This window comes from Corella eumyota, chromosome 4, assembly GCF_963082875.1.
Source record: "Corella eumyota chromosome 4, kaCorEumy4.1, whole genome shotgun sequence".
Lineage (NCBI taxonomy): Eukaryota > Metazoa > Chordata > Ascidiacea > Phlebobranchia > Corellidae > Corella > Corella eumyota.
In genome coordinates, this window is record NC_137493.1 from 16,815,523 (window position 1) to 16,833,675 (window position 18,153).

At 32.5% G+C, this 18,153-nt stretch overlaps 3 protein-coding genes across 8 annotated transcripts; 1 reads left to right on the forward strand and 2 right to left on the reverse strand.

Moving 5' to 3' along the window:
* Positions 1-9,620: 9,620 nt before the first annotated feature.
* Positions 9,621-11,032, reverse strand: LOC145751069 (uncharacterized). Its single transcript, XM_082567150.1, has 4 exons — positions 10,706-11,032; positions 10,449-10,619; positions 10,310-10,357; positions 9,621-10,175 (listed from the first exon to the last, which is right to left on the reverse strand). Exons 1-4 carry the CDS (start codon positions 11,025-11,027, stop codon positions 9,736-9,738), a joined length of 981 nt encoding a protein of 326 aa, XP_082423276.1. The 5' UTR covers positions 11,028-11,032; the 3' UTR covers positions 9,621-9,735.
* Positions 11,033-12,113: 1,081 nt separating this feature from the next.
* On the forward strand, positions 12,114-15,254 carry LOC145750970 (transmembrane protein 234 homolog). The gene is made up of 5 exons (XM_082567040.1): positions 12,114-12,152; positions 12,688-12,916; positions 13,031-13,120; positions 13,486-13,668; positions 13,956-15,254. Exons 1-4 carry the CDS (start codon positions 12,114-12,116, stop codon positions 13,581-13,583), a joined length of 456 nt encoding a protein of 151 aa, XP_082423166.1. The 3' UTR covers positions 13,584-13,668; positions 13,956-15,254.
* Positions 14,498-17,555, reverse strand: LOC145751050 (uncharacterized). Of its 6 annotated transcripts, none has more exons than XR_014283704.1 (5): positions 17,137-17,555; positions 16,792-16,935; positions 15,922-16,049; positions 15,357-15,483; positions 14,918-15,268 (listed from the first exon to the last, which is right to left on the reverse strand). XR_014283704.1 is itself a non-coding variant. In XM_082567124.1 (4 exons), the coding sequence occupies exons 2-4, from the start codon at positions 15,394-15,396 to the stop codon at positions 14,510-14,512; spliced, it is 633 nt and encodes a 210-aa protein (XP_082423250.1). In that variant the 5' UTR covers positions 15,397-15,524; positions 15,922-16,034; the 3' UTR covers positions 14,498-14,509. The 6 variants fall into 6 exon arrangements, 4 of the variants coding, with proteins under 4 accessions (XP_082423250.1, XP_082423253.1, XP_082423251.1 ...); XR_014283705.1 differs by having other exon boundaries at positions 15,357-15,524; XM_082567124.1 differs by lacking the exons at positions 16,792-16,935; positions 17,137-17,555 and having other exon boundaries at positions 14,498-15,054; positions 15,221-15,268; positions 15,357-15,524; positions 15,922-16,034.
* Between the last annotated feature and the right edge of the window lie 598 nt (positions 17,556-18,153).

Genomic DNA, 18,153 nt, shown 5'->3' on the forward strand with positions numbered 1-18,153 from the left:
TATTGGTACAACATGTTAATGTTTAACCAGTATTAAGTGGGTAGCGTTAAAACAAATACAACGCTCAATATGATGTCATAGAAAACTCAGAATGGTGATTGTTAGAACAATGGTTAGCACAACTTAAATGGGGTTCGGTGTTAACTTTAAACTTGAATTTAGTTTACTTCTTAAATGAAAATTGAAGTCGTTCGTTGATCTCAGACAACTCAGAATTACAAAAACTAATCAACCGTTTTCTTTTTTCGTCGTCCACATCCTCAGTTTTTTCGTAAGCTTTGATTGCTTGAAGATAATTTTCTTCTGCTTCCGAGTATTGTGATTTACTTTTATAATAGTTACCAATGTCGCGTAAAAGATGGCCGTAAATTTCGTGTTTGTTCGCATTTGATCCAAACTCGTTATCCATCAAATTCAATCCAGTTTCGTAGGTTTGTAGCGCATCATCGATTTCCACTAAGTTTTCGTTAAACCCGATCGAATGTAAACAATCAGCTTTGTTGATGACGTCAAGATGTTTGTTGTTAATAACTAAAGTTTTTATTTTCTGCATGAGTGGAGCCACGTGACGTTGAATTATATTCTTCTTGTTTTCCTTTTCCTTAAGTTTATCACCACACAAACTTATTCCAAATAAACTTGAACCTAAAATTCGAACAATTTCGTTCGGATTCCCTTCTTCATCCATCAACATATTTGCTGATACTCCACTAAACAAAATTCCTTCCAGATATTTCTCTTTATCATAGAGAGTATTAACGAATGATTTAATTTGTTCTGCGTCCAATTGAGTGTGGTTTTGAATCAGTGACATCATTTCGGTAATGATTTCCATAGCGGTGTCGAATCTGTCCGTCATTAAACTTGAGACATAGAGCTTGGTGAGTTTAGGAATGTAATTGATGTTTGCTCCGAATTTGTGCAGGGTTTTAAGCTCCAAAAATAATTTATCAAAATTTGTATTTTTTCTTATATTTCCTGTTTTTTCTATAAAATTTATAGTTAAAAAATTAGAATTTTTATAAAAAAATAAGTAAAAAAAATTATAGTTTTACGAAAACATAATTTATAATTATTTTAGTTTATTGTTACCAATTTCATGTAATTTTTGTTTTAATTAAAAAAAAATTGTATATTCAGTATTTTTAGGTCTATTTTAAAACGTAATAACACAAAATTTATAAAACCAACTGACACAAATTTCGTTGTTTTATTTCTTAAATTGGGTTATGTTAGCTTTCTTGTATTTTCCTTGTTTCTTTTATTTTAATTGGGGACTTATGACTTATAAATGGGAGTATGAATTATGTTTTGGTTAAGTTAATATGACGTTTTTATCCTCTTTCATTCACCAAAGTATCAGGCTCTTACTAGTATAGTTGGCTGCGTTATTATCACATTTTTTGAACCTAGTATTATGTTCTTTGTGGTTAGTAAGGTTTTAACTATTAGGCTGGTTTTACTTTACTAGTATATTGTTAATATCGGTTATTAATATTTTGTATTAATTCTATTTGAATAAGGTATTCGTTCATGTTCATTTTCAACGTAAAAAAATTTAAGCGATAAGGTTTTCTGGTAGTAATCTAGAACATTTAAATTAACAAAAGATCCCACCATTTACCTTTAAACGTGACATCTGGGGGCTCGTCCGGGAGATATTGTTGTTTACTTTTTTTACGAAAACTCAGAAAAGAGAACAGTCTTGTAAAGTTATTACGAAATGAGTGAATCGGACAATCTGGTTGAAGCTGGAAAGCCATTTGGCCTTGAGGGCGAAACGTTAAAGGAATATGTCGGACAACAGCAACAGCAAGCTGTTGAACGGGAGGAAAGGGTCCGTGAAATAAAGGTGGCAAAAAAAGCTGTGATTATTAGCTAAAGACGAAAGCATTTGAGCTAGAGTTGGCGCAGGCGACCGCAAGTAGCTTCGGCGGGAAAGAATCCGGCGCAAGAACTCCAAAGTTACTATCGTTTAAGGACGGTGTCGGTAAAGATGAGCTGGATAGGTATTTGTTAAAATTTAAATAATTGACAACAAGCAGCGACTGGAAAAAGGAAAATTGGGCGTTATCATTGAGTGCGTTGTTGACAGGGAAGAGCACTGGATGTGTATTCACGGTTAGCCGATAAAGACCCCGTGAATTATGATCGGCTGAAGAGTGTTCTTTTAAAACGATACGACTTGACCGAAGATGGTTACGGAAAAAAGTTCCAACATGTAAAGCCCGAAACTAATGGGAGTTCGGAGCAGTTCATAGTGCGTTTGCAAAACTATTTGCAAAAATGGGTGGAAACTTCTTATACGGAAAAAACTTGAAAAGGTGTTTGCGACCTTATAGTAAATGTACAATTTGTGGCAGCGAGTTTGAAAGATTTATCTGTGTATCTATGAGAAAAAGCTCCGGAAAAACTGAATTTGTTGGCAAAGCAGCTGACCAATTTCTGGTGGCACACGGTCAAAATATTTGACAGAAAGACATTAGAAGTGTAAACACGGCAAGCGAAACACAGTGCTACCTGTGCAAGTCGTTTGGGCATCGAACGACTGATTGCAAGACAAAAGGTGAGCGTTGCATTGTTAGAAAATGTTTTATATGTGATAAACTTTATCACATATAAAGCATTTTAGATGGCTTAAGATTGCTAGATAGGGCGCTTAGCTTTAATACATGATCAAAGCAATGAAAGGGAAATTAACGATCGGAATTATGTGCTGCTACCTAATGGAGATAGACGACCGGTGTTCGGTAGCGTGTGTAATCAGCGCTGCGAGAAAAATAAAAACTGGATGTACAGGCGTTGTGGTGAAAAGAAAATTCGATAGAAATGAGAAGTTGGAGACAGTAGCAACCGGCCGGTAGCGAGCAAAGAAAAATTTGTTGAAGGTCAACGCAAAGATTCTTCGTTAGAATATTTTCACGGGGGGGGGGGGGGGGGGGTTATATCGTGCGTTTACGCATCCAAACGTAAACAACTGTAAGCCGATACAACAATTGTGGTCGAGCCGAAAGTTTTGCGAATAAAAACAATAAAGATAGCACATGAAAGTATTATTGGCGGCCACATGGAAATTAAATAAAACGACCGATAGAATGTTGTCGAATTTTTGTGGGGTCTTGGATATGTACAGCAGGCTTGGCATACCAGAAGAGTTATTGAGTAACATGGGAACTCAGTTTGTGTCAGAATGCATGGAAGAAGTCGAGCGTCTTTCAAAAATTCGCCACTTATAGTGCCCCTTACCACCCCATGTGTAATGGACTAGTAGATAGATTTAATGGTACGTTAAAATCTATGCTGAAGCGACTTTGTTGTGAAAAGCAAAACCACTGGCATTGTTATATCAACGCGTTATTGTTTGCCTATCGAGAGGTGCCGCAAGAGTCGACTGGATTTTCACCATTCAAGCTGCTGTATGGAAGAACGGTGCGGGGACGAATACACATCTTAAAGGAGATGTGGACCAACACTGTTTCAGAGCAAGAAGTGAAAAACAGTTATTTGTACGTGATGGAAACGAATCGACAATACTTTGAAAATAGCGAGGGAGGCTATGGAGAATGCGCAGGCGTGCTTCAAAAATTATTTTGGTCGCAAAACGAAACGACGAGTATTCGAGAATAACGATCTGGTTCTTGTGTTGTTACCGACTGACAATGATAAACTATTGATGCATTGGAAGGGTTTATTTCAAGTTACCCAAAAAGTTGGAGCAAACGATTATAAACTTCATATTAATAGGAAAATAAAGTTGTTTCATGTAAATTTGCTTAGGAAATATTCAAGCAGGGAAGATGATTTTAAAGGAAACGATTGGCAGCAAAAAGGCCGTGGTTAATTTAGCCGTCATCGGGGGACAAAACGATTTAGAAGAGCAGAATGTAGACGACGAACAGTTACTTGAATTAAGAGCACCAAAGTGTGTAGAAACGGTTGACGATTTAACGTTCGGTGAGCAGCTTACGTCGTCACAGCAAGAAACCGAGTTTGAAGTGACAAGAAATTTAGTAACGTTTTTACCCATGTGCCAGGTACGATGAACTGTGTAAAGCACAAAATAAATTTGACATCAATGTTCCGATCCGGTCTAAACCTTATCCGGTATCATATGGGATACGAGGTGAATTAAAGAACGAAATCGACGAAATGCTTAAGATGGGTGTAATTAAAAGATCCAAATCGCCATTTGCTTCGCCGGTGGTAATTGTAAAAAAAAGACGGTACAAATCGAATTTGTGACTGACTGTGTTTAATCCTGAACGTATGGTGACAGCAAAGAAAATATTTCGTAAATTATCGGGAGATGTATATTTCACGAAATTGGACTTAACTAAGGGTTACTGGCAGGTGCAGGCGCACAAAAATGACGTTTACAAAACAGCGTTTGTTACGCCTGATGGCGCCTATGAATTTCTTAAAATGTCATTTGGGATGGTAAATTCGGGAGCAAACTTTGTTCGAGGTATGAGACAACTGTTAATCGGATTGGTAAACGTAGTTACATTGTCGACTTAATCGTCCACACAGAAACTTTGGAAGAACACGTTAAGGCGTTAGAGCAACTATTTTAGCGATTGCGTCAAGGCAACGTAACGGCGGAACCGTCAAAGTGCGTTATTGGGGCTAATAGCATCGAGTTGGGGCACAGTATCCAGACAGTATTTTTTGGACTCCAGGAAGAAAAAGTTTGCAAGGTGAAAGAAGCGGAACGGCCAGCGACAACAAAGAATGTGCGGGGATTTTTGGGACTGACTGGTTACTACCGTAATTTTATACCGAATTTCGCGGCAATAGTCGCACCGTTAACCGAGTTGACAAAAAAGATCAACCAAATATTGTGGAGTGGAAAAAACTGCAAAATTTGGCGTTTAACTTCCTAAAGCAAAGTTTAATGTGTAAGCCGATACTAAGACTACCTGACATTACAAAACCGTTCGTATTGCGTACTGACGCGTCCAACGTAGGTGTCGGTGCGGTTTACTTCAAGTTCATGATTAGTTTAACATTTTCCACGATTGAACGAGAATGTTTGGCCGTGATTTGGGTTATTAAAAGTTTAAAAATTATTTGTATGGGGTAGAATTTACCCTCCAGTTGGACCACCAGCCCTTGGTTCATATAGAACATTCTAAATTTATAAATGACCGTGTTGTGCGATGGCCAATGTTTTACAAAATTATCGTATTAAGTACGAGTATATAAAGGGTTCTGCTAATGTTGGGGCGGATTACATAAGTCGAATTTATTAATTGTATTGTTGTGTTTATACTAATTTGTGTTGTTTTTTCGGAATTAACTTGTGTAAATTTCTTTAAATGGGGAAATCATGACACAAATTTTGTAGTTTTATTTCTTAAATTGGGTTATGTTAGCTTATTTGTATTTTCCTTTTTTTTATTATAATTGGAGACTTATGACTCATAAATGGGAGTATGAATTATGTTTTGGTTAAGTTAATATGACGTTTTTATCCTCTTTCATTCACCAAAGTATAAGGCTCTTTCTAGTATAGTTGGTTTCGTTATTATCACATTTTTTGAACTTAGTATTATGTTCTTTGTGGTTGGTTGATGTTTTAACTATTAGGTTGGTTTTACTTTATAGTATATTGTTAATATCGGTTATTAATATTTTGTTTTAATTCTATTTGAATAAGGTATTCGTTCATGTTCATTTTCAACGTAAAAAAATATAAGCGATAAGGTTTTCTGGTAGGGATCTAGAACATTTAAATTAACAAAAGATCCTACCATTTACTTTTAAAACGTGACACCAACAATATTTACCTTCTGCTTTAAATAGTTTGACTAAATCTTGTTCATCCCTCATAAGGTCTAAAAAATATTTATTTGTTATTTAACAGAAAACTTACTCATTGTTAACATATTGCCATAAGCCTAACCTTTATGTTTGTCCAATTCTGAAAACTTTTGTTTTGTCAGTTTGGCTCGTTTAGGTGGAGGCGGTTCGCTAGATGGCGCACTAGTCCCAGTTTCACTGATCATGGTTATTTGGTCATCCTTAAACAGACTTGGTGCCATGCTCACATAACCACTTGATACACTTTGCTGGTCATCTAGATAAGAGAACATTTTTCGTTGTCGTAAGATCTGGCGTTGTACACTATCAACTTCTGTAAGACGGGAAGGCATCTTTTGTTTTACACACTTTACAAAAACAAACTTAAATTTGCTTACCGATTTTCTTGGGTGCTCTGATCTGTAGAAAAATAAACATAAAATTTATTAAGAAAACGTACATCATATTATTTAAGCAGTAATTTTTCATACTGATCATATAAATATAGAGTATTAGTAAAAAGCTTTAAATTAACAATGTTACAGTCAACTTAACTGACCTCTTCTAGAATGCGTTCAATTCTTGCGTCTCCATCTTTTTTCATGTTTTCGTAACTTTCGTCGGTTTCCATTAACTCAAAATTTTTCAAGGAAATCAAATCGAACCTACCTAAGTCATATTCTTCAGGATATGTGGCAAGAAAGTCGTTCAATCGGTTCAGCATTGCATTGGAACTGTAATCACGAATCAACTTGTCTGATTCCTCTTCATTTTCGGCGATGATTTGAATTGAAAGGGATCCTTGTCCTACTCGGTTTGCAAATGCCTTAACAGCTTTCGTGCCAAATATTGCTGAAATCACACCGATTAAAAGCCCCGCTTTGTCTGGAACCGTTAGCATAACATATCCTCCTACACCTACTCCAACTGAGACAGCTACACATGCTGTACCGGTCACCAACACAGCCAATTTCTTCGCAGTTTCTCCTTTTAAGTTAAATTCAAGAAATGGAATTGTACTTTTGAAATCAGCATAATCCTCCTGTTGCATCTTGGAAACTGCACTGGCTGATGTGCTAGACTGCTGTGTTTGTTCACTGGACTTGGCTGTAGTTGGAGTTTCTTCAGTAGTTTGCTGTGTTTGGCCAGACTGTGTGGTAGTTGAAGTCCCTTCAGTAGATCGCTGTGTTTGGCCAGACTGTGTGGTAGTTGAAGTCCCTTCAGTAGATCGCTGTGTTTGGCTAGACTGTGTGGTAGTTAAAATTTCTGCAGTAGAATGTTGTGTTGCAAAGCTTGTAGTAGTTTGACTTTGGTGTTGTGTACTTTGTAAAGCAGTAGTTAGAGTTCTACGAGTTGAGAGAACGTTTGTTGCCGTGGGTGTAGACGCTAAAGCAACTTCAGAGTTTTGTGACGTTTTATTAGAATCACGTGATGAACTTTCTTTGCTGGAATCGTTTAATAATGTTCAAAATAGAAATTAACTTAAACTTTCTAAAAAACATGAATTGAAATATAAGTTTATTTTGTAAAACAGTTATATATATAATTTAATTTAATTTACTTAATATTTTTTGGCTAATTTAGACATGGGGCTCAGGGTCATACAACCTGGTTTTATATAAACGTTTATGTTGTTGTAAGATTATGTTTTAAATTTCATCATAAGTTGTGTAGTCAGTCGGCAATCTTACTTTTAAACTTTGTTTATCTGTTATCAGTTTAGTAGATTATAACACTACAATCAAATTACACAACGTTTAGAAATATTTTAAAATTAAAGTTACTTTAAAAAGTTTTAAGTGTTGTCATAAATAAACTAAGTAGAATTAGGTTTTATCTGTATTGCTATATCTTAAAGTAAAATTATTTCTTTTTAGCTGTCAAGAGACTTGCAAGCAGGCGGTTTTAGTTACATACTAAAAATATACAAAACACCCAAGTTTTGCTAAAAAATAAAATTATAACTAGTTTACTAAAACATTTGATATTCTGACCTCTATTTTTTTTACTTGATTCCCTACACTTTGTATATAAAGTTTGCCTGATTAAAATAACGCCGCCTTGCTTTATTGTAAATGGTAACCTTTAACTTTTGGTATTTATAAAACGATTTACGCCAAAGTTCGCAGATAGTAATAAGAGTTTAATAAGCTTAAGATCGACAATATCAAATCTTTAACCTTTATGTTTTCCTTATTAACGTTAATTTATTGCTAAGTTAACTAAACGTTTAATGATGACAGCCTAAACTGCCAACAAATATTTACCCTAGTTGTACACCTTTCGTAGGTTTAGGCTCTATGTTAAACTACTTATAAATAATGTTATAAATAATGTTTAGTTCTGCATTTATCAACTGAAAAGCAAACAGCTAACAGCCCAGAATGAACGTTCAGCATTTTTTGTCGTCTTAGTACATATTTTCTTGTTTACCTTTTGTACATATCACGTTTACAATTTTAAGTTTTATATACTTTATAAGAATAATACATAAGATATATTATATCATAAGTTTGACTTTAGATTTTTTTATATCTGTATGCTTAATATTAGGAAATAGGGTATTTTTTGTTGTTTTAGGCTAGTATCTTAATAATTTAAATTTTTTGAATTGGGAAAAAGGTTACTAGTAAATTTAATTGATGTCAAAGATTTTTTAATTTTTCAGTAATAAACAAATATGGCTAATAAACCAATTTATTGCAGAAGGATAAGGTGTCGTTAAGTTTAAGATATTAACTTTACATTTTTTTATTCAGTTTATCAAATTTAATCACTTTTATTAGGTTTACATAGCAAACATAGTAATCGCTCATACCAGTTAAATCACGGAACCATTCTTCACTCGCTACATTTTATTTGCTTTGACTACTTTACAATACAGCTAGGATCACACAAATTACAAAGTGGCCACATGGTAATAACTTTCAACTAATCAACATACAATACATAATGGGGTAAATGCATTTAACAACAAATTAGCTTACTATACAATCAAGCGAATCACGTATAATATTTTACAAATTTAATCAAGTTCATGCTTTGTTATGTAATACATTGTAAACAAAAAAAAATCAGCAGACTAACAATAATTAGTGAAACAAACTATTTAAAAACCAAGCTTCAAAATTATTTGGAATATTCAACAATAACAAGATCGTAATATCACGTTGTGTGTACAAAAGTTCTCTCTACCCCACCTTGTGGTAAAACGTAGTTAATATTTAATATTTTAAAGTAAACAGAGAAGCGATTGTACATGTTTAATAGTCAGTTACTACGACATCAATAATAAAACAAGGTTACGATAGTTAACCGTGAAAAAATATTGTTTTATATCGGTTAAAAAAACTTTTATTTCGCCAAGTTGCAAATGTGAATTGGAGCCATGTATACAATGATTTCCCTTTAAACTTGACGTTAGAACGATAGATAAATGTTTTGCAAGCAATATGGTGGCAAAAGAAGATTAAAATGGTTATTATGTGAACATTGGCACAATTTTAACGGGTGTTTAGTGTGAACTTTGAACTTTGAATTTAGTTTTTAGTTTAATTTAGTTTTTAGATGAAGATTGAAGTTGTTTGTTGATCTCAGACAACTTAGAATTACAATCCTGGATCCACCATTTTTTTGATCTTTCGTCCACATCCTCAATCTTCTCGTAAGCTTTGATTGCTTGAAGATAATTTTCTTCTGCTTTGGAGTATTGTGATTTACTTTTATAATAATCACCAATGTTGCGTAAAAGATGGCCGTAAACTTCATATTTATTCGCATTTGATCCAAACTCGTTATCCATCAAATTCAACCCAGTTTTGTAGGTTTGTAACCCATCATCGAATTTTATAACGTTTTCGTTTATCACGATCGAGCGTAAACACTCAACTTTGTTGATGACGTCAAGATGTTTGTTGTTAATAACTAAAGTTTTTATTTTCTGCAAGAGTGAGCCACGTGACGTTGAATTATATTCTTCTTGTTTTTCGTAAGTCTATTAACACACGAAATTATTCCACGTAAACATGAATCTAAAATTCCAATATTTTTGTTTGGATTTCTTTCTTCATCCATCAACATATTTGCTGATACTCCATTAAACAAAATTTCTTCCAGATATTTCTCTTTATCATAGAGAGTAAAAGCAAATGAGTTAATTTGTCTTGCGTCCAATTGAGTGTGGTTTTGGATCAGTGACGTCATTTCGGTAATGATTTCCATAGCGGTATCGAATCTGTCCGTCATTAAACTTGAGACATAGAGCTTGGTGAGTTTAGGAATGTAATTGATGTTTGCTCCGAATTTGTGCAGGGTTTTTAGCTCCAAAAATGACTTGTCATAATCACCCTTGGTCCAGTGGTTCACTGACTTTTCTGTCAATATTTTAACACATGAAATTAAAACAGTAACATAAGTGTTGTAAAATAATTTTTGTCATAAATGTAAGTTTTATTTGCTTGTTGGTAAACGATTAGTTGTATAAATTTAACATTATTCTACGTATTACCTTCTAATTCAAATAGAGTTTTTAAGTTCACTTTCTGGAGACTTTTATCTGTAATTGAATAAAAATAAGAAAAAACTGACCGGTGGTGGGCGCTACAGAGTAAGCAGTGGTATATTACTTTCTCTTTAATATTGTTTACCTTTTAACCGTGACTGTGTTGTTGGTTTTGATCGGGTCACGTGACTTGATAGATCGGACACGGTTGATTGCGCACTAGATCCTATCCCGCTGGACACGCTTGATTGATCATCATCATGTAAAAAACTTTTCGAATAAAATCGTTTTTCAAATTCTTTAGACATTTGTTCTTCTTTAAAAAAACGCAAAAAAAACAATGTAAATATTGTGTATTAACTTTTTTACACGATTTTAATTTATTTTTAAAATTAAACTTACCGACATCAACTTGTTTGTCATCTGGCTGTGCCAACATCCTAGTTAATCTTTCATCAGCTTCCAACTTCATTTCTTCGTAGGTTTCGTCAGTTTTAATAACCTCAACACCCATAGGCTCAACTTTATTAAACTTTCCCAAATCTAAAGCATATTCGGCCACGTAATCGTTTAATCTCTTTAGCATATTTTTTGAAGCATAGTCAGCCAAAATAAGATCCATTGTTTCATGATCCTTAGCTATGACGTGGACAGAAAGAGATCCTGACGTCACTCGGTTAATAAAAGCAGCCCCACCAGCAGCTGCTACTAAAATTTTAAGCATATCCTTACAAAATTGTTCTTTCTCTTCACTTTTATATAAAGTGTAAGCAAATGCACCGACTCCTACTGCAGCAGCTGTACCAGTCACTACATAAACCATGTTCTCAGCTGCAGCTCCATGCAACTGAAATTCCATAAACAAAAGTTTTCCGCTACACGAATTAACTATTTGCTCTGCTACGATTTGACCAGCTTCTTCTGCCATTATGATTGTTAGACTGGCAAGATATTAAATTTATTTCTTATACGGTTTTGTTGTGTGGTTGATCTGAGTTGTTATGCTTTTTTTGTAAAGATAAATTGCCAAATATTTTGTTTAAATTTTAAATCTATGTCAAATAAAAGCAAATCATTCCTAAAATTTAATTAGTAAAAATGTATTTGCACTGATCTAAAATCAACGACAATAAATATTAAAATATGACTTAAATACTTTATTTAATATTGTTTAGTTTTTCTTTTATTTTAACGCACAAATTAGTTAATCATTTTTATTTTGAACTTACGTTTTACAAAGATTAGCCCTTTTTATTTTGTTGAAACCAATTTTGTTTTTGTTAACGACCAATTTTAAGCTGCGGAAAAGTTATTTATAAAATTGTAAGTATCATAAGAAAATATTAAATCTTTTGTTGATATCTTTTATAAAACTCCATAAAATAAATATGTTTAGCTTATATTCTATAAAAATATTGTCAGTTTACTAAATATTTAATATTTTGAACACTACTTTTTATTTTACTCGCTTTTCTACGCTGTGTAACTTTTAACTGTTCAAATAAAGTGGCAACATCTTGTTTTATTGTGAATGGCAACCTTGTGTTGTTGTTAATTACCAACCCTACTGAATGTAATCGTCATGGTAATAAATGAAAGGTTTCCAAGCACGTGCCGCGCAAAGTTTTGTTCTAGCGGGGAATTCCCGAAACATTATCATTTCCGATTCGGATCTGAGTTTCTAACACGACATTTCGTCCTTTAAAGTTTGCAATAGTATTTTATTACACGAATGGTAAAACCAAATAAAATACCAATAATTAATATTTAACGTTCACTTTTAACCTAACCTTAACTAACATACCATATAATGACGTCATATTTTTCGCTTGGCGTTTTTAAGCTTGAAGTAAAATACGTTTGTACGTTTAACGTTTTTTTCCTTGATTAGATTTATAGTTAGGCCTTGTATTCAGCATATGTTAAAAGGTTGTTTAGTTGATTGTAGTTTAATAGTAAGTGCTGTAGTTTTATAAACAGGTTTGTTTATAGAAAAGTTGTTATAAATATATTTTATTGTATGCCAATTTAATATTAAGGTTTATGTTTAGAAATAGATTAAACCTAAAATTAGTAAAGTTTTGTTTAATTGTGGTTACATATAAAGTAGTGTATATATGTTAAAACATAATGGTTATATTTTATAGCCCATGTTTTAAGTTTATAAAGTTATAATACTTTTAAATTAAAAATAATAATAATAATAATTTGGTCAAATTAATAATAATTTTGGTCATTTTTGTCGGGGATAAACGACATTTTTATTTATAATGTTAACAAAGTGATTACTTAACATATTTAAAGTAGTTGCTGTATACAAACAGCGCACGTGTGCATAGTAACTTGATAATTTCAAACAATTTTTACTTTATTGCAACTAAAAGTTTTTGTGGCAAGCAATATTTTGCGTAGTTTTGGCTGCTTTTTGTTGGGGAATAACCAACCCATTTATTAAGAAAGGTAGCAAAGGGTTTGACCAAATAAAAGAGGACAAACAATACAAAGAAATTTTCCGAAAACTTTCGTATTTAGTTCTTAATTGGAGATGTGGTTTGCCTTTACTTGTTAACCAGTTTGGATCAGTGTTGTATTATATTGCTCTATCTATAACAGGTCAGTATTAACTTACAATCTACAGAAAGAATTGTTTGGTATATTTACTTAATTGAAAAGCTATAAGCATTTACATTTTAGAAACCTTATTTAAAACTTTATTTTATGTTTTAGATATAACTCTTGCTGTGCCTTTAACCAACTCTTCAACTCTTTTGTTCACAACAATATCTGGATATTGCCTTGGAGAAAGAATTACAACCAGTAAGTAAATTAAAACAAAATTTATAGTTTTTTATTTTTTTTATCCTCTATGTGGAAAGGGTGAATTCAGTCCCAGTCTTATGTTGACTTTTTTTTACCCAGTCTTATTTTGATTTTTGCTGTTTGGGATATTATAGATTATAATTGCCTGATAATTAAGCTGATGATTAAGTGTAGGCTCAGTAGGAGTTCATGTTGTTAATAGCGCCTTAATCAAGCGCTACAGCATAGAAGCATTGGGGGTCAAATTCATTGCCTTATGTAGTGTAGGAAGTGTTCTGACCACTACACCACTCTGCTGGTCTTTTTAGCTTTCCAATGTTTTAGTTTATTAAACTAATTATAACAAAGTTTTAATTGTTTAGGACAAGTTATTGGTTCAATTCTAATCATCAGCGGCGTTAGTTTTTGTGTTCTTGGAAAAAACGTCGATGTTGAAGGACTCGGTGAAGATCCAAGTTAGCAGTGTTATAAACAGGGACACAAAACAATACGGGAAGAAATATTTGCTCGATGGGAAACCTGAAACTTGTTGGAATTCTGATCAGGTTTTTATAATTTATTTATTTATTTTTGCTTATTTAAGTTAAATTTATTGCCCTATAAAAAAAATTAAACTTAATAACATGTTTTGATAATATTGTTTATTAAGCATAAGCAATTAAGACAATTTGGTTAAATACGTTTATATACAAACTACTAATGGTTAATAAATCATGCACAGAAATTAAAGAAAACACAAAACACAGGATTACAATTTTGTTCTTAAACAAGAGTTTATATCTTAAACCTGTATAGGAACCAATATTGGTACAACATGTTAATGTTTAACCAGTGTTAAGGGGGACGCGGAATTTGAGGGAATGGAAAATGAAGGAACGGAAATTGAAGGAACGGAAAATGAAGGAACCGGAAAATGAAGGAACCGGAAAATGAAGGAACGGAAAATGAAGGAACGGAAAATGAAGGAACCGGAAAATGAAGGAACGGAAAATGAAGGAACCGGAAAATGAAGGAACGGAAATTGAAGGAAAGTGAAAAAAGGAGAGGCGGAATCTTAAAAAAATAAAACGCGGAAATTCCGTTGACTGTTTCAAGTTAATTGGGTTTTGGTTTTAAATTTTATTTTACTTCTTAGATAAAGATTGAAGTTGTTTGTTGATCTCAGACACCTTAGAATTACAATCTTGGATCCACACTTTTTTCCGTATGACGTTTATATTCTCAGTTTTCTCGTAAGCTTTGATTGCTTGAAGATAATTTCCTTCTGCCTCCGAGTATTGTGATTTACTTTCATAAAAATCACCAATGTAGCATGAAAGATGGCCGTAAATTTGGTATTTATTTGCATTTGATCCAAACTCGTTATCCATTAATTTCAACCCAGTTTTAAGTGTTTGTAACATCATTGACTTCCATTTCGTTTTCGTAACTCCCGATCGAATGTAAACACTCAGCTTTGTTGATGACGTCAAGATGTTCGTTGTTAATAACAAAAGTTTTTATTCTCTGCATGAGTGGAGCCACGTGACGTTGAATTATGATTTTTTTAAGTCTATTAACACACAAACTTATTGTAAATAAACATAAATCTAAAATTCCAATATTTTTGTTTGGATTTCTTTCTTCATCCATCAACATATTTGCTAATACTCCGTAAAACAAAATTCCTTCCAGATATTTCTCTTTATCATAGAGAGTAAAAGCAAATGAGTTAATTTGTTCTGCATCCAATTGAGTGTGGTTTTGGATCAGTGACGTCATTTCGGTAATGATTTCCATAGCGGTATCGAATCTGTCCGTCATTAAACTTGAGACATAGAGCTTGGTGAGTTTAGGAATGTAATTGATGTTTGCACCGAATTTGTGCAGGGCTTTTAGTTCCAAAAATGACTTGTCATATTCACCATTGGTCCAGTGGTTCATTGACTTTTCTGTTAATATTTTAACATGTGAAATATTATCAGTAACATAACTGTTCTAAAGTTTCAGATTTAAATTCAGCTTATTACAAAAATGAATTAAAGTTAACTGATTTCTAATGTTTTATTTGTTTATTGTTTAAAAATAAGTTAAATTTAACATTATTTTATTTATTACTTTCTAAGTCAAATAGAGTTTGCAAATTCACTTGCTGAAGATTTTGATCTAAAATAAAATAAAAAATTAACAAAAAAACTGACCGGTGGTGGGCGCTACAGAGTAGGCATTGAACTTTCTCTTTAATATTGTTTACCTTTTAAACGTGACTGTGTTGTTGGTTTTGGGCTGGTCATGTGACCTGATACGCTTGATAGATCAGACACGGTTGATTGCGCACTGGATAAAGTTCCTACCCCGCTGGACACGCTTGATTGATCATCCTTATACAGAAAACTTTTCGGATAAAATCGTTTTTCAAATTCTTTAGAAATTTGTTTTATTCAGAAAATTGTTTAAATTTTATTAAAATTTTTTAAATATTTTGTTCTCTTAGCCACATTTAATTTTTTTTTAATAACAATAATTAGATAGCTAAACTATTTAAATTTTACACTAGTTAAATATATTAAGTTTTGTGGTCTTTAGTTTAATTCCTACTGTTGGTTTACTGGATTTATTTTAAATTTTTATTCACCTAAAATTATTTTTTTATGGTTTTAGGGCCCGTGTTCGATTCCCGCTAATTAACATTTATTATGTTTTTTTTTTTTAAAACCAATAATTAGATATCTAAAACTATTTAAATTTTACACTAGTTAAATATATTAAGTTTTGTGGTTCATAAAATGAAAGTAAAAAGAAATATTTAATGAAAATACTTTTTTCGAAGCTCTCCCATTAGTCCAAGCTTCCTATATTCATATTCGATCGTACTTAGTTCGATCATCATAAACTTATCGTTGCCCATGATCGTATGAGGAATGTAGTCCATCATTTTGCCGAGCATCTAAAATATTAACAATAATTAGTTAGACTTAAAATTAATCAGCATTATAATGATTAGACGAGACCGCCAGGTTGATAATATACCAAAAAATTAGTAGAATTTCTTTGGCTTAGCAAGGTAGTAAGAATTGTCAATTTTTTTTTTGTATACATCTTTATTCTCGATGTGGGAAAGTCTGTGCGAACTAAACATAGAGTAACATAAGTTACTCCGAACCAGTCTCGAGTTGCCTGTGGTAGTTTGGGATATTATAGATTGTAATTGCCCGATAATTATACTGCAGATTAAGTTCTGGCTCAGCAGGAGTTTATATCGTTTATAACGCCTTACAAGGGCGCCACAGCATGAGATCATTGGGAATCAAACCCAGGACCTTGTGTATGATAAAAGAGTGTTCTGACCACTACACCACACTGCCGGCAATCCTCGGTGATGGACGACCGACTTAAGAGCCTAAACGTTAAGTAACATTTCTTACCCCGACCCTGTCTTAATTAGTCACTAAAGCATGTAAATAATCACCTTTTTATTTTTTTGGGGTTTTTCGCGCATTGATAAAAGTAAATAATAAATACGATATACAATTAGTATTACAACAATGCGACGGGGAAAAATGACAAAATCAATTTAATGATTTAAAACATGCCAAAAGTATCAATGTTTACATAAAGATTTTAAGTATGTTATGGCATGGTCACCAAACCCGGTTAGAAGATGATTTATAAAAGTAAATTTTTGCTACCTTTTGTACATTTGCTGATCCTGGCGAGGTTACAGGTCTGACTGGGTTGGATTTTAAATTTGAAACTGAATTCACCATTCCAGCTATCAGTTTTTTTGGGTCATTTTCGTATAAACCAATACTTACATTTTGACCGAGATAGCTCTGTAAATAGATAAAATTTCAGCTCGATTAATGTTTTATAAATTAGAAATATCTATACGTCTATTAACCTCCATTATGTACATTTATATATAAATTCACAATATCCTATTTTTGTACAACTTAATACTGGTTCAAGTTGTAGCACTTTTGCTACAGGATACGAGTTTTTACAGCAAAAAGAAATAGCATAACATCACTTACATCGACATAATCGGTTAGGAAATCAGTGTGCTTTTCTTCTGGCCAAGTAGACGAAAAAGTCGGTTCACTCGAAACAAAATATTCTAATATTAACCTCAACATTTCACTTCGATCTTCTGTAGTTAGACTTCTGTACTTAAATTTTCGGCCGTCTTTTGCTGTTATTTCGTTATTCTCCATCATAAAAAATATGGGTGTTTTATCAGAATACTTAAAATTTTCCTTTTTTACAATTATTTTTTAAGTACATTTTTAGTAGGGTATTTCAAATTTTCCTTTTAGATATTTTTAAATATTATATTATCTTAAACTATATTGTTACTAAATATGTCTTAAAATAGTTAAAGAAATAACAAATATATACATGGTTAACCAGATTATAACATTTTATGCTTATGAAAGCAAAAAAAATTTTTACAAGTTTCTTTTAGCAAACGCTGAAACACCGAATCAATTTTACATTAGCATAATTTTCAAAATATTGCATTGCTTTATAGATGCATTTTTGTACAATAAAAACTAAAATCCTATTACCAAATAACTAAAATCTTATTAAATTTAAGTTGAAATATTTTATCATAGCATCTCAATAACGCAAAGTTTTATCAATATTTTAACTATTACACCACATTTAAAAATATCATATTCCGATGCACTAATTATAACCGCCGGCTAGCTTTTAAAGTTGTAAAGTTTTGAAATATTTTGCACATGTTTTTAAGTTTTTTGGTTGAGCGGTTTTTGCTGATCATGCGTTTTTACTTTTACCTTACCAACATTGTATTTGTTCAATCGTAATGGGGTGGGCATGTCGTTAATAACTTACTAATAAAACTTTAAACGCACCCTGAACGTATGCCGCTTGTTGTCAGTAGATATTAATAAGTTAATGAAATTAAAGGCATACAAAATTTCGTAAAACAGAGCGATTTGACTTAATAAAACGATTGAAATTTTACAATATAGTTATATACGCTTATTTATACTTCTTTACAAAGTGATACAACCAATAAATTT

Bases quoted from the DNA above. Each gene is read 5' to 3' on its own strand.
- LOC145751069 (XM_082567150.1), bottom strand. From the start codon at position 11,027: ATGCTTAAAATTTTAGTAGCAGCTGCTGGTGGGGCTGCTTTTATTAAC. The intron at 10,620-10,705 runs GTAAGTTTAATT...GTTTTTTTAAAG, and splicing joins TGACAAACAAGTTGATGTCG to AAGAACAAATGTCTAAAGAA. The intron at 10,176-10,309 runs GTAATACGTAGA...AAATATTGACAG, and splicing joins AACTCTATTTGAATTAGAAG to AAAAGTCAGTGAACCACTGG.
- LOC145750970 (XM_082567040.1), top strand. From the start codon at position 12,114: ATGACGTCATATTTTTCGCTTGGCGTTTTTAAGCTTGAA. The intron at 12,153-12,687 runs GTAAAATACGTT...TGCAACTAAAAG, and splicing joins TTGGCGTTTTTAAGCTTGAA to TTTTTGTGGCAAGCAATATT. The intron at 12,917-13,030 runs GTCAGTATTAAC...TTTATGTTTTAG, and splicing joins TATTGCTCTATCTATAACAG to ATATAACTCTTGCTGTGCCT.
- LOC145751050 (XM_082567124.1), bottom strand. From the start codon at position 15,396: ATGACCAGCCCAAAACCAACAACACAGTCACGTTTAAAAG. The intron at 15,269-15,356 runs GTAAACAATATT...ATTTTATTTTAG, and splicing joins AACACAGTCACGTTTAAAAG to ATCAAAATCTTCAGCAAGTG. The intron at 15,055-15,220 runs GTAATAAATAAA...AAATATTAACAG, and splicing joins AACTCTATTTGACTTAGAAA to AAAAGTCAATGAACCACTGG.